Raw genomic sequence first — 15854 nt, forward strand, 5'->3', positions numbered from 1 at the left:
TGGGCTGAAGGTGCTCAGAGAACGCAAGGGTCAGTGGGGCTGGGCTTCCAGCACAGGGAAGATGGAGCTGGGGGAGGGGAAGCATACTGCCCCAAGATCCCAGTCCCTGCATGAGGATCACCTCCATGGGGTTGACTGTGATAGTGAGCGCAGAGTCGTCCCAATCCATCTCAGCCTCCTTGGCAGCCTCTGTCTCCTGGGTGAAGTGCTGGTGGGCTATCCGGATCCGGTACATGCCCATGGCCACGACAAATACCAGCATGCACACGGAGATGATGATGACCACTGTGGCGATGCTTGGGACCACTGGAACAAGGAAGGAATCCACATGATGTGGCGAACAGAAGGACTAGCTCAGTCTTGGGATGGAGTGTGAATGAAACATCCATGTGTAGGTTACAATCTGCCCTACCACTTCTCAGCTGTAGAACTCTGGGCCAGCACCTCACCCTGTCTGGGCTTCATTTTCTTCATCTCTATAATGGGTACTTGTGAGGAATAAATCAAATGGTGAATGGATGTTCTCTTCTATCTTTTGCTTTCCCCTCTAATTCTGGGGCAGCTTCCACTGAGAGCCAGGCACTAGAATTTCATAGGGACAGACACGGCATCCACCAGACAGTAATACAAATGGCAAGACTAGAATTGAAGTAAGGGTGGGAGACTGCAATATGGTGTGCATGTGTGAGAGCGAGAGGGCACATTTGAAGGGGCTCAGCGAAAGCTTCGCACAGGATGTGGCTCTGAGTTAGGCCTCAAAGGACTTGGAAGATATTACCCTAGCACTCTGTACTAACCTCTGTTATATTGTAACTTCTTTCCCTACCTAGCCCCTGACTGAGGCTGCGAGTACCTCAGAGGCGGGGCCCACAGCTTTCCCATTCCTGGGTCCCTCCTCCAGTTCTGGGCACCTGTGGCTGCCGTACCATACCTGTTAGTGGATGGTCTTGAATCACAGTGACCGCCTGATAGCCTAAGGTCCTTCCTCCCAGGCCACCTACCTGAACTGCGCTGGATGCTACCCTGGGACTCAGGGTGGTGGACAGACTGCAGGAAGGGAGGCTGCACAATAAGGTGGTTGACATGCTCCTTGTCTGAGACTCTGGCCTCATGGAGGACGCTGACCTAGGAAGAGCAGGGAGAGGTGCTGCTGACCAGGGTGGCCGGTGGACCCAAATGAATGAGGAACGAGTGGGTAACTCTGAAATTCCCTAATGATGGAAGGACCCACTCACCTCCAGGTTGAACTCATTGCTGGTATAACGTCCATTGAGTTCTGAGCACTTGATTCTGAACCGCCGGGTCTCGAGGGAACCTGGATGCCAGTTGCGGTAGCGGATGTGATGCAGCACCTGCTCATAGCGACTCATGGAGCCCACACCTGTCATAAGAAGGTAGAAGATGGGGGATACAGGATGTGGCTTCTGGGACTTGTGGTTCTCCTGAATTTGTCCAGGGTAAGAGCTTGAGATGTTTAGGGGAAGACAATGCATGGATACAGGAATTCTAAGGAGCCAATTGAACTGACCCAAAGGATTTCCAGATACATTGGACTCTGAACAGAATGGCCTCAGCCTGTCAAATGCTATTTTTGCTGAGGTCAAATATTATAAGAGAAAGCATCCACCTACTTTCTGCAGAAGAGGTCCTCAAGATGCTGAAGTAGCTCACTGACAGGGGCTAGAAGTCCATGCTCTGAGGTCAAAGGTCCCTACCTGACCCCACAGGTGACAGAGCACCATCACACTCATGACTCCAGCCTGAGAGTGATGAGAGCACGGTTAAGGGGCTGAGTGTGGTCTTACCATAGATAGAGTAGCCTGCTGTGGAATTGGTGGCATCCAGGTGTCGCTGATGGAGCTCGCTGTGGTTGAGCTCCAAGCATTCCTGTCTTGGGTCCAGGTCCCCTCCAATCACCAAAATGTCACAGAAATCTAAGTTGTGAAGCATTTCTTCTAAGACTGCTGATTTGGGGGCTGAGGTAAGACAGACATGGAAAACACAGGCATGAGGACAACTCAGCAGGTTTGCATGTCTTCTTCCTCCTCTGTGACTGCATGCCAGGGTCAGGCTGGGTCAGGAGAAGAGGCTGTGCCATCCCAACCACCACCTCCATGGCTCAGACGAATGCCCAGGCATGCCCTGAGGTTGGGTGGCATGGATTTGTGTGAAGAGCATGAATAGTCAGAAGATGTGAATTTGAATACCAGCTACTAAGACACTTACAGTGGTAAAGAGGGCAAGGGTCTTGAGAGGAATGAAGACAGCGTCTCGCACCTAGTAGATGCTCAATAAGCGATAGTTCTCATTTGGGGCCAGATGTAAGTGCCCTTCTACCATGCTGTCCTAGTTTTCCCCATGTGATCATGGTGTGTATATCTGTCACCCCGGCAGACCCTGAGTTTTTCCAGGGCAGTAGCACTGTTTTTTTTTTTTTTATTATGACCAACTCCTCAGTGTCTAACCCAGGGGCTCATATGGAGCATATTATTATATTTATAATTATTATAAACAATTATATTATGGAGCATAATAATATAATGATTAAGTAAACTGGTTAGTTGGCAATCTTTTGGTCAGCCTAGCAATCCTGGCCTGATTTTGTGACCCCAAATTTTCCAGAGGGACGTCTGAGTATTCGAATGCTGGAAACGTTGGCAGTCCTAACTTAAAAGTACTGGGACTTCTGGGGAAGATGGCAGAGTAGGAGGACCCTAGTTTACCTCATCCCACTGATATACCTAGATAACACCACATCGGTGTAAATCGGAAAACAACCTGAAGACTGGCAGAACCAACTCCACAACTAAATGTAGGGAAGAGGCCACATGAAAGAGGGTAGGAAGGGCAGAGACATAGTCCGGAGCTAAATGGGTCTGCAGGAAGGAGGAATGCCACAGACCTAGAAAGGGGAAACACACAGGTGACCAAACACCCCAGGCACAGGGAAGACGAATACCTATAATATTTGGCTTTGAAAACCAGCCGGGCATAATTTCATGATTTGTTACAAGCAGAAGTGCTTAACACCTGGAACATTAAAAATCCGTGGGCTTGGCTCTGGGAGAGGCAGGAGGTGAGAGGAAACTCAGTCCTTGCCCTTATAGAGACAGCACAACAAACAGCCTGTGGAGATACAACATAGAAGCAGCAGTTTGAAAAATGCCTGGGGTATATGGGCGAGCATGTGCTGAAAGTTCCAGGAACAAAGGGGCATGTGGCACCATTTCCCTCCCCTGCTCCTCAGCCGAGACACAGACACCCGAGGGAACCAGCACAGTGCCAACATGTGCTATCTAACTTGCTAACAGTGAAATGATCCCCAGGTTCTCCTGCAGACATGCCCCCTCCAGCCCGGCCTGCACTCCATGTTCCCTCCTACAGCACACCTGCACACACCTTCCTAAAACCAAGTGCCCTGCACCAGGTTCTCCTGCTGATCAGCCCCCTCCAATATGACCTTGGCCAGAGCCCAGCCCAAGTGGTGCCACAAACCTGGCACTGTGCAAGCTGCCCTGAAAGGGACCAGCACCAATCCAAAGTGATTCCTGCCCTGGGGAGAGGGGAAGATAACCATGCATACCAAACTGGCCCCAGCAGTAGGCAGGGGGCAGACATCTGGTCTGACTACAGGTCCCACCCACCAATAAAATCTTAAGGAACAACACAGGGAAAGTACCCTGCAGTTCGATGTTACTGCATTTCTGGCAAATGCCTGATCTGACTCAGCTCAAACTCAAGGCAGGCCCAGACTGGCTACCACCACAGAGACCAAATCCTGCTCACAATAGGCCAAGAAAGCCATTGCAGACCACTGGACTGAAGGCAAAAGCAGCTCATCCACAGCAGTAGGTCATAAAAAACACACACATGGGAGATACTCCTGAAGTACTGATCCTGGTGAATGGGGACACTGCAGGGCACGACAGGACATCTTCATTAGGCCACTACTTTCAAGAGCAAGAGACCTTGCTGACTTTCCCAACACACAGAAACATACAGAGGGTTAGACAAAATGAGGGGAGAGGAATATGTCCCAAATGAAAGAACAGAACAAAATCACAAGCAAGAGACCTAAACAAAAATGAAGAATAATATCCCTGATAAAGAATTTAAAATAATGGTCATAAAGACACTCCATGGACTGGTGAAAAGAGTGGAGGACCTCAGTGAGACCTTCAACAGACAAAAAACAACCAACCAATTAGAAATAAAGAACTCAATAAATGAAATTAAAAATACACTAGAGGGAATACATGGACTAGAGGAAGTAGATCAGCGACCTGGAGGGCAGAGTAATGGAAAGCAATCAACCTGAACAGAGGGGGAGAAAAAAAAAAAAAAAATGGAGAGAGACTTAGGGAACTCAGTGTCACCATCAAACATAATAACATTTGCATTATAGAGAGCCAGAAAGTGGAGAAAAAGGGGGCAGAAAATTTACTTGAAGAAATTACAACTGAAAATTCCCTAAATTTGGGGGAGGAAACAAATCCAGATCCAGGAAGCACAGAGGGACCCCAACAAAACCCAAGGAGGTCCACACCAAGACACATAATAATAAAATGGCAAAGAATAGTCATAGAGAATTTTATTTAAGATTTTATATATATATATATATATAGTGAGTGAGTGAGCGAGCACATAAGCAGGGAAAGTAGCAGGCAGAGGGAGAGGGAGAAGTAGGCTTCCCGCTGACCAAGGAGCCCAGTGTGGGGCTTGATCCCAGGACCCTGGGATCACGACCTGAGCTGAAGGCAGACACTTAACCAACTGAGCCACCCAGGTGCCCCTATTACTATTTTATAGAGAGAGCAAGTGAGCACCAAGGGAAGGGCAGAGGGAGAGAGAATCTTAAGCAGGTTCCATGCTCAATGTAGAGCCCGACTGGGCTTGATCTCACTATCCTGAGATCAGTACCCGAGCCAAAACCAAGAATCAGGCACTTAACTGACTGAGCCATCCAGGCACCACAAAGAGAGAATCTTAAAAACAGCAAGAGAAAAGAAAGCAGTTACGTATGAGGAAAACCCATAAGGCTATCAGCTAATTTTTTAGTAGAAAGGTTGCAGGCCAGAAGGGAGTGGCATGATATATTCAGAGTGCTGAAAGGAAAAAATCTGCAGCCAAGAGTACTCTACCCAGCAAGGCTATCATTCAGAGTAGAAGGAGAGGTAAAGAGTTTCCCAGAAAAACAAAAGTTAAAGGAATTTATGACAACTAAATCAGCTCTACAAGAAATGTTAAAGGCGGGGTGCCTGGGTGGCTCAGTCGTTAAGCGTCTGCCTTCGGCTCAGGTCGTGATCCCAGGGTCCTGGGATCGAGCCCCGCATCGGGCTCCCTGCTCTGCGGGAAGCCTGCTTCTCCCTCTCCCTCTCCCCCTGCTTGTGTTCCCTCTCTCACTGTGTCTCTCTCTGTCAAATAAATAAATAAAATCTTTAAAAAAAAAAAAAGAAATGTTAAAGGCGATTTGCTGAGTGGAAAGAAAAGATCATAAGGAGTAAAAAAAGTAAGCACAAAAGCAGTAAAAATAAAGTATATCTATAAAAATCAGTCAAGGGACTCACAAAATAAAAGGATATAAAGTATGACACCATGTACCTAAAATGTGGGGGTGGGAGGGAGGAGTAAAGAACGTGTTCAAATTTAAGTGACCAACAACTTAATATAGACTGCTACATGCAGAAGATGTTATTCACAAACCTAACGATAACCACAAATCAAGAACCAGAATAGATATGCAAAACATAAAGAGAAAGGAATCCAAGTAGATCACTATAGAAAGCCAACAAACCATGTGAGAAGAGAGCAAGAGAAGAAAGGAACAAAGGAGAACTACAAAAACAACCATAAAGCAAGTAACAAAATGGCAAAAAGTACATACCCATCAATAATTACTTTAAATGTTAAAGGACTAAATGCTCCAATAAAAAGACACAGGGTGATGAAATGGATAAAAAACCAAAACCTATCTCTATAATGCCTACAAGAGACTCATTTTAGACCTAAAACCACATGCAGATTGAGTGAAGGGATGAAAAAGCAGGTATCATGCAAATGGAAGTGAAAAGCAAGCCAGAATAGCAATAGTTCTGACAAAATAGACTTTAAAACAAAGACTGTAACAAGAGACAAAGGACATTCTCATAATCATAAAGGGAATAATCCAACAAGAAGATATAACAATTGTAAATATTTATGCACCCAACATGGGAGCACCCAAATACACAGAGAAGCTAGTAACAAACATAAAGGAAGTAGTTGATAGTAGTACAATAGCAGTAGGGGACTACAGCACCTCACTTACATTGATGGATACATTATCCAAACAGAAAATCATCAAGGAAACAGTGACTTTGAATGACACATTGGGCCAGATGGATTTAACAGATACATTCAGAACATTCCATCCTAAAACAGCAGCATATACATTCTTTCAAGTGCGCATGGCGCATTCTCCAGAAGAGATCACCTATTAGGCCACAAAACAAGCCTCAACAAATTCAAAAAGATCGAAGTCATACCATGCATCTTTTCTGACCACTATGCTATGAAACTAGTAATCAACCACAAGAAAAAAATCTGGAAAGACCACATTAAGTAATGTGCTACTAAACAATCAATGGGTCAACAAAGAAATCAAAGAGGAAATAAAAAAATACATGGAGACAAATGAAAACACAGCAATCCAAAATCTTTGGGATGCAGCAAAAGCTGTTCTAAAAGGGAAATTTATAGCAATACAGGCCTACCTCAGGAAGAAAGAAAAATCTCAAATAATCAACTTTCACCTAATGGAACTAGAAAAAGAACAACAAAACCCAGAGCTAGCAGAAGGAAGTAATAATGACTAGAGCAGAAATAAATGATATAGATAACTAGAAAAAAACAATAGATCAGTGAACCAGGAGTTGATTTTTTGAAAAGATCAAGAAAATTGATAAACCTTTAGTTACATTCATTCCCCCCCCCCAAAAGAGCTAAAATAAAATCAGAAATGAAAGAGGAGATATAATAGCCAATACCACAGAAATACAAAGGTTTATAAGAGAATGTGTGTAACAAATCATATACCAACAAATTAGATAACCTCTAGAAGAAATAGATAAATTCCTAGAAACATATAACCTCCCAAAACAGAAGCAGGGAGAAATAGAAAATTTGAACATGCCAATTATCAGCAATGAAATTGAATCAGTAATCAAAAACCTCCGAACAAATGTCCAGAACCACATGGCTTCACAGGTGAATTCTTTCAAACATTTAAAGAAGATTCTTAAACTATTCATAAAAAAATTGAAGGAAAGCATCCAAATTCATTGTATGAGGTCAGCATCACCCTGATACCCAAACCAAAAACACTATCAAAAAAGAAAACTAAGGCTGGGGTGCCTGGCTGGCTCAGTCGTTAAGCGTCTGCCTTCAGCTCAGGTCATGAGCCCAGGGTCCTGGGATCGAGTCCTGCATTGGGCTCCCTGCTCAGCAGGAAGCCTGCTTCTCCCTCTCCCACTCCCCCTGCTTGTGTTCCCCTCTCTTACTGTGTCTCTGTCAAATAAATAAAATCTAAAAAAAAAAAAAGAAAACTAAGGCCAATATCCCTGATGAGCATAGATGCAAAAATCCTCAACAAAATATTAACAAACCGAATCCAACAATACATTAAAGAAATCCGTCACCATGATCAAGTTGAATTTATTCCTGGGATGCAAGGATGGTTCAGTATTCACAAATCAATCAATGTGGTACATCACATCAAGAGAAAAGGATGAAAACCATATGATCATTTCAATAGATGCAGAAAAAGCATTTGACAAAGTACAACATCCATTCATGATAAAAACCCTCAAGAAAGTAGGGTTAGAGGGAAGATACCTCAACTTAATAAAGACCATATAGGAAAAACCCACAGGTATATCATACTGATTGGTGAAAAACTGAGAGCTTTTCACTAGGATTGGAAACAAGACAAGAATATCCACTCTTACCACTTTATTAAACATAGTACTGGAAGTCTTAGCCAGAGCAATCATACAACAAAAAGAAATAAAAGGCATCCAAGTTGGTAAGGAAGAAGTAAAACTTTGATTATTTGCAGCTGACATGATACTATGCCTAGAAAACCCTACAGACTCCACCAAAAAACTACCAGAACTGATAATGACTTCAGTATGGTTGTAGGATACAAAATCAGTATACAGAAATCTGTTGCATTTCTATACACTAATAAAACAGCAGAAAAAAGAAATTAAGAAAACAATCTCATTTGGGGCACCTGGGTGGCTCATTTGGTTAAGTGTCTACCTTCAGCTCAGGTCATGATCCCAGGGTCCTGGGATTCAGCCCTGCATCAGGCTCCCCCACTCAGTTGGGCATCTGCTTACCCCTCTCCCCTCTGCCCCTCCCCCCCACCACCCATGTGCGCTCTCTCTCTCATTTGCACTCTCTAAATAAAATCTTTAAAAAGAAAATAATCCTATTTACAATTGCATCAAAAATAATAAAATACCTATGAATAAACCTAACCAAGGAGGTAAAAGACCTGTATGTACTCTTGTAAACTATAAAACATTGATGAAAGAAACTGAAGATGACACAAAAGGGAAGACATTCCATGCTCATGGATTGGAATAATATTGTTAAAATGTCCATACTATCCAAAGCAATCTACAGATTTAATGCATCCCTATCAAAACACTGACAGCATTTTTCACAGAACTGTAACAACAATCCTAATATTTGTATGGAATCAAAGAAGACCCCAAATAGTCAAAGCAATCTTGAAAAAGGAAAACAAAACTGGAGGCATCACAATCCCAGATTTGAGGATATTCTACAGAGCTGTGGTAATCAAAACAGTATGGTACTGGCACAGAAAAAGACACATAGATCAATAGAACAGAGTAGAGAGCCCAGAAATAAACCCATGCTTATAAGTCAATCTATAACAAAGGAGACAAGAGTCTCTTCAACAAATGTTGGGAAAACTGGTCGGCTACATGTAAAAGAATGAAACTGGACCACTTTCTTACACCATATACAAAAATAAACTCAACGTGGATTAAAGACCTAACTGAGAGACCAGAAACCATAAAAATCCTAGAAGAGAGTGCATGCAATAATTTCCCTGACATTGGCCATAGCAACGTTTTTCTAGACGTGTCTCCTGAGGCAAGGGAAAGAAAAGCAAAAATAAACCACTGGGACTACATCAAAATAAAAAGCTTTTGCACAGCTAAGGAAGCAATAATCAAAACTACAAATAACCTACTGAAAGGGAGACGATATTTGCATATGACATATCTGATAAAAGATTAGTATCCAAAATATATAAAGAACTTATACAACTAAACACCCCCAAAAGAAATAATCTGATAAAAGTATTGTGTATCGTGTCTTCTGACACAAACAGACATTTTTCAAAGAAGATACACAGATGGCTGACAGACACATGAAAAGATGCTCAACGTCACTCATCATCAGGAAAATGTAAATCAAAACCACAATGAGACATCACCTTACACCTGTCAGAATGGCTAAAATAAAAAACACAAGAAACAAGAAGTGACGAGGATGTGGAGAAAAAGGAATCCTCATGCACTGTTGGTGGGAATGCAAACTGGTGCAGCCACTGTGGAGAACAGTATGGAGGTTCCTCAAAAAATGAAAAATAGAACTACCATATGATCCAGTAATTCCACTACTGGGTATTTACCCAAAGAATGCATAAACACTAATTTGAAAAGACCTATGCACCCCTACTTTTATTGCAGCATTATTTACAATAGCCAAATTATGGAAGCAGCCCAAGTGTCCAACGACAGATGAATGGATAAAGTGTGTGTGTGTGTGTGTGTGTGTAGTATTATTCAGCCATAAAAAAGAATGAAATCTTGTCATTTGCAACAACATGGATGGATCTTGAAATGCAGTAAGTCAGAGAAAGACAAATACTATATGATTTCACTTATATGTGGAATTTAAGAAACAAATGAACAAAGAAGAGACAAATAAAAAAAACAGACCCTTAACTCTAGAGAACAAACTGATGGTTATCGGAGGGGAAGTGGGTGGGGGATGGGTGAAATAGGTGAAGGAGATTAAGGAGTGCACTTGTGATGAGCACTGGATGATGTACAGAATTGTTGAATCACTATATTGTATACCTGAAACTAATATAACACTGTATGTTAACTATACTGGATTTAAGAAAATAATAAAAGTGGTATTTATGGAGTGCTTGCTATGGGCCAGGCTCTGTGCAAACAATCCTAACAGATAGATATTAAATGGGGTACTATTATTATCTCCATTTCACCAGCAGTGAAGTGGAAGTCCGGGGGGTAGGGCAGATTGCCCAGGCTTACACAGATATTAGGGGAAGAGCTGGGACAGAAGCCATGACTTTCTGATTCCACAGTTTATAAATTCATAACCTTTGGGCTAGTAGTCTTCAAATGCTTTTGATTTTGCAGCCCTTTTGGGAAAAATTTCTGAACCGAGATCATTTAAATATGTATAGTTATTTATTTATAAAGTGGACTAATATATTTTGTATACTATAAAACATTTATGAAAATAGAAATTAAAAAGGATTTACAAAAGAGAGAATTATTTTAAATAATTATTTTCTGTTTTAATTTTTTAGTGATACCAAAAATATTTTTTGCTCTCACCAGATATATATTTTTCTAAATAATTTCATATGCTTGATTTTTAGATGCTTGTCATTCTCAATGGCTTCATGTTTCACTGGCAAAATCTAAAATCACATTAATATACATTGAAGGCCTATCATTAGCGATAGCATACGTGTATCTGTATTTCAAATGGCCTTTGCATGGTTTCTGGAGTTTTTTGCCAGCTTCTTATCAGGTCAGTTTAGGTCACCTTACTCCTACCTCCCCATGTGGCCGGCTGATTGCTCACACTAGGTAGGAGGCATGGTATAAATGTTGAGCATTTTCTCATTGTTCTTCTGTGGCTACGTTACAGGTTCTGTCTTCCATCTGTACTTCTCTTGATTCCCACTGTGCTGAAGGGACTGTGCTGGGCTCAGGCATTTAGAGGCGAATCAGCCATGGTTGAGCGCTCATGGAGCCCCTGGTCTGGCTTAATTAACTGATAACTGCCACTGAGGGCTAGCAGATGTGGCGGTGGGGGTGGGGGGGAGGTCAGGGAAGCATCAGTCATGGGGGGCGTACAGAGCAGGAGAGCTAGCCCAGTCGAGGGGGCAGAGTGCTGGTGGGGAGATGTTTGCCAGCAGTAACGCGGATGGGGAGTGTCAGGGACCTACCAGGCAGAGGGTAGGGCACGAGCAAAGGTGAGAACACAGAGGTGTGAGAGACAGGGGTGTACATGGGGGACTTGCCTGTCTTGGTACCGAAACAGCACAAAGAGGAGTAGGTCAGTAGGGGCAGATGATGCTGGGGCGGGTCACTGAGGCCTGCTGGCAAATACCATGAGCCTCCTTACTTAAGGCATCCATAATAACGATTATCCTAACAACAATAAGAGGAAGATGTAAAAAGTACCCATAAGAGCTCTCGGGCACGTGGCTCTGTGCTCTGCCCGCACCTCTCATAAATAGAAGGTGAGTTAGAGTCCCAGGTAACTGCTTTTCCCTGGCATTGCCTGTCAGCCAGGGGCAGGCCTAGCACGTCCACACGCTCCCATTTACAGCCTGCAGCCACTGTGGTCAGAGGCCCTTCCTTTTCCCATCTGATTGTGGCTCCAAATGAGGGGAAGGGAAAGCTCACAGGCCCTAATGCACCTGGGAGTGTCACTAGGCAAGGGCCCTGTCCCGGCAGGGACACTTGGAAGACGCCATCTATTGTCATGAGCTAAGAAGGGCTGCACTGGAGGTACCCCATTCCCTAGGGACCAGGGTGGTTTAAGGCAGTGAGTAATTAGGACTGTTAGAGGAGCAGCCCTTTAGGGACTCAGGCCCATGGGCTCCAGCACATCATTAGCAGCTGCTTTGGAGGCAGAGAAGGAGAGCTAGAAGTCCTCTCCTGGAGGAGGCCGCAGAGGACGGTTAAACAGGTACTTCCCCTGTAGATCTGGACCCTGGGTTTCCCTTCCTTCCTTATCCTTCCTTCCTGTCACCACCCCCATCCCCGCCAGCTGAGTGCACCATAGCTTTCCGTGCAACGGAGTGTTTTTCCCTGGCAGATCATTCCAATTACTCTGCCTCCATCGGTAGCCCTCTCAATAATGGACATGCTGGAAAGTTCCCTGAGAGCTGAGACTAATGCTGCTGGATCAGACCTGACTTTCACTGTGTGTCTATTAAGGTGCAGCTAAATGTTTTCCTTGTGCTTCTTTAGCTTTTCTTCTGATCATCAAAATAATACATGCTCACTATTGAACATTTTGCATTTGCAGCCAAGTGAAGGGGAGCGGAGACAAATTGGCTCTTAGGTGTCTCAGAGAACAGCACTGTTAGCATCAGGTGTGTTTTCTTCTTGGCATTTTCTGGTGTGTGTTGTAGGTACTCTGTAATTTGCATCTTGCTTTCTTTCATTTATCATTTGGCATAAATGTCCTCCCTCCAACATCCTATCACGTACATGGGTGGACCAATTATTTGCCAAATAGTTCATTTCCCTGTTATTTGTGTTGTTTGCAGGTTTGTTTGCTTTGCTTTGCTATCAGAAATTCCCTGCCATGGTGAACGATAGTATTGGCCTGAAGTGGGACTTGGCGTGGCTCTGAGAATGGAAGGCTCCTGCCCCATGACCCAGTGTGTATCTGTACCTGTTGTCCTCAGGTCACCCGGGGCCTCGGCTTTGGCAAAGCTGCTCACGATCTTGAGGTCTGGGAAGAGGGTCACCCCTCGGGCACTTTCAAACTGGGTGGTGGGTCTCCAGAGGCGGTCCGTACCCCGGAGGCTGATCTGGGGCTCGATGGCCTGCAGCACCATCACATAGGCATCCACGTCGGGGACACCGATGCACACATCTTCTCCGAAGCACCTGGGAAAACAGTTGCGGTCACCGCACTGAAGAGCGAGCCATGAATGCATCTACCACGTGGCCGGGGACGAGGAGACACACAACCACCTCTTGTCCTTGCCGAGGTCTCTGGACTGCCTCGGAGTCTCAGAGGGTATCGGCAGACATTCAGATTGAAAGCCACATGATAGTCAAAACTAATAGCCATCTAGGGACTTAAGAGGATTGCCTTCTGGGAGAACTGGGAACCTTCGGTCCCAGCAACAAGTAACTGCTAAACCTTTAATTATCCTTTAACAAAGTAATCAGTGGTAACATTAATTAGCCACTGCTTGGTATGTGCACTAGAATTTGGTAAGCAAATTGCCGTCTTTAACTGGTTGGGTACAGGCATCTTGCTGAGACCCCAGGGCTGAACTCTCTTGCGCTCGTGTATGTTGTCTCTCTACGAGGAGCTCCCACAGTGCTCCTGTTGTAGATGTGCCACGGATCATCTCCTTTCTCCTGATACACTGCCACAGAAACACCTGGAAGGCAGAATGCTGTGACTGCATGAGCAAGGCCTGAGAAGTTAGACAAGGTCCATGGCCTGGCTCTGCCACTGTGGGGCTGGGTGACCCTCGGCAAGGTGTGACTCTTGGGAACCTCAGTTTCTCCATCTGTACAGTGGGGATGACAATAATTAATTACCTCATAATAGCAAGGATTAAATGTGCTGACATATAGAAAAGAAGCCAACGCCAGAGGCTGCATCGTGGGTGGAGCTCAGTAAATGTTGGCAGACCTGACACCCTCATCAGATTGCATCAGGCATTCGAGTCACTGGCACTCTCTGCTGCTCATCTGGGCCAAAGACCTAGGCTACAAGAGCCCCGGGGCCCAGATGGCCGCCCTGGGAACGCTGGGTGGACTCCAGCTGGTGGCGGCCATCAACTTGTAGCCCTTGGGAAAGTTCCTGAGGGAAGCGCAGTCTGGGTGGACACGATGCTGAGGCACTCCCTCTTCTTTGGGGTGGGCAAGTTGTGGGAGCAGTGGTGTGTTCCTGCCCCTGGTTTTGTCTGGCCTTCGCTGCACCAGTCCCAGAGGGCACCGTGCTGCTCGTCAGTTTATGGAAGCCTGGTCCCTCTCTTTAACTGCAGTGCGGAGCTGAGCTGGAGGTGCTTGCTCCCTATCGCAGGCCTCCAAGGGTGGCCCTTAGTGTGAAGGTGGGGGAGTGCCTCCTCTGTCACTAGAACTATTGAATATGATTGCTGCCTGTGGGATTTAGCCTGGCACCTGTCCCTGCCCCAGTAACGTGGCAGTCAGCAGACCCATCTTTCCCAGCCTTGTTCCTGTCCTCTGGCTTCTTCTCCCAGCTCCAGGGACTAGGTGATTCCCCTTCTGCCTGCCAGGAGTTTTTCTGGGGTCCCATCCTTGCTGCCCTACCCAGGCAGTTGCTGTGGCTGAGAAACGATTTGACCAAGAAGGGAATTATCCACAGGCTTCACTAATAAAGAGTCTCATCTCCTTTACTGAACTCTGATCCCCTGGGGACAAGAACCATACCCTCTCTCTCTTGCATACTTGTGGTATTTAGTTGCTCTACAAAGCTGGGCTGGCTGATTTAATCCAATTTAATAAACATTTGTCAAGTACCTACTATGTACCAGCTTCGGCAACCTTAAGTCAGACCACTAAAAACCAAGCTTTCTGAGAATTTACGGGATGCAGTACTACATTGGATTCTGAATTAAATAGAGAAAGCTGGATTTGTGCTGGCAAAGGAACAGAACATTTTCTTTCTGAAGAAAACAAGAAGAGAACACAGATCCATTGGGGCATCCTCATAGGGATAGCAGAGAAACTGCAAATAGCAGACAAAAGGTGAATTCTGTTTTGCCAGGGAACATTCCCCCGGGACCATCCCCACCACCTCAGCTGAGCCCCTGGCTGACCAGCGTCTGTCTACTCACTGGACTTTGGAAGAGACTCTCAGGTGCCGCACACCCGCCGTCGGGAACTGCCTGGAGTTGATGTAGGACACCTTCTGGAGGGCACGATTGATGTTCCCAATGTCGTCACCCTCCATCACCAGGACGGACTGCGAGGGGTTGAAGTGGTACTGGAGGAGGAAACGGGGTGGTGGCATGGGGGACAGTGATCAGCAACGGAGCCCACCATCTCCACATACAGGGCACGAAGGCCCAGTGTCTCCAGAGTGTCTGCAAGTGTAGCAGCCGTGCACACAGATGACAGTTTTATTTTTTTACACTCTATTTTTTGGACTATGTTCAGTTAGCCACCATATAGTACATCATTAGTTTTTGATACAGTGTTCAATGATTCTTTAGTTGCGTATAACACCCAGAGCTCTGGATGACTGTTTTAACCCCTCAAACAATTCCTGCTACCCCTGGGGGGCTTCCAGGCTGCCCCTGTAAGATTCCCGGGGGTTTGAAACTCTTGAGCCACAGGATGGGATTCTGAATCCCCATCACAGGGCTCTTGTGGTCTAGCCCGTGGTGGGGTGGCCCCTGCCCCATGCCGCTGTGGGGTCCTGAGCAGCCTTTCAGCCCTTGGACAGCCTGCCCCGTCAGCTGGCTGCCTAGAATTGGGGGCTTTGGCTCCTTTCACTGGTCTGGTCTTTGACCTTAAACTGCTGCTCAGTTCCACCCTGTGCTCCCCTTCCTGATCCATGCTTCCAACCTTAAAGCTTATTTTTCAGTTAATGGCTCTCCTTCTCTCTTAGATCTCATTCCTGGTCTTGCTTCCCCGGGGCTCAACTCCGCTTTCCCAGGAGTTTTGCTCACTTGCTGTGTTCACTCGTGCCAACTGTCCCGGGCCTATTATCTGTTTATTCAGCTCACAGTCCCCCATATCCCACACTTGGTGAAGGTCTGGGGGCTACGATGCTCTCCACCC

General features: G+C 45.3%; 1 protein-coding gene across 1 annotated transcript in view; it reads right to left on the reverse strand.

The window, feature by feature from the left end:
• Positions 1-15854, reverse strand: part of CLSTN2 (calsyntenin 2) — a 47206-nt gene that overhangs the window by 2138 nt on the left and 29214 nt on the right. The window contains exons 4-9 of the mRNA XM_044912336.1: positions 14906-15054; positions 12757-12974; positions 1806-1976; positions 1236-1381; positions 1002-1125; positions 122-306 (exon numbers count right to left, since the gene is read on the reverse strand). Coding sequence (XP_044768271.1) covers positions 122-306; positions 1002-1125; positions 1236-1381; positions 1806-1976; positions 12757-12974; positions 14906-15054 — 993 coding nt within the window. The remainder of the gene's footprint in view (positions 1-121; positions 307-1001; positions 1126-1235; positions 1382-1805; positions 1977-12756; positions 12975-14905; positions 15055-15854) is intronic.

The sequence above is a fragment of the Neomonachus schauinslandi genome, chromosome 1, assembly GCF_002201575.2.
Source record: "Neomonachus schauinslandi chromosome 1, ASM220157v2, whole genome shotgun sequence".
NCBI classification, from domain to species: Eukaryota; Metazoa; Chordata; class Mammalia; order Carnivora; family Phocidae; genus Neomonachus; species Neomonachus schauinslandi.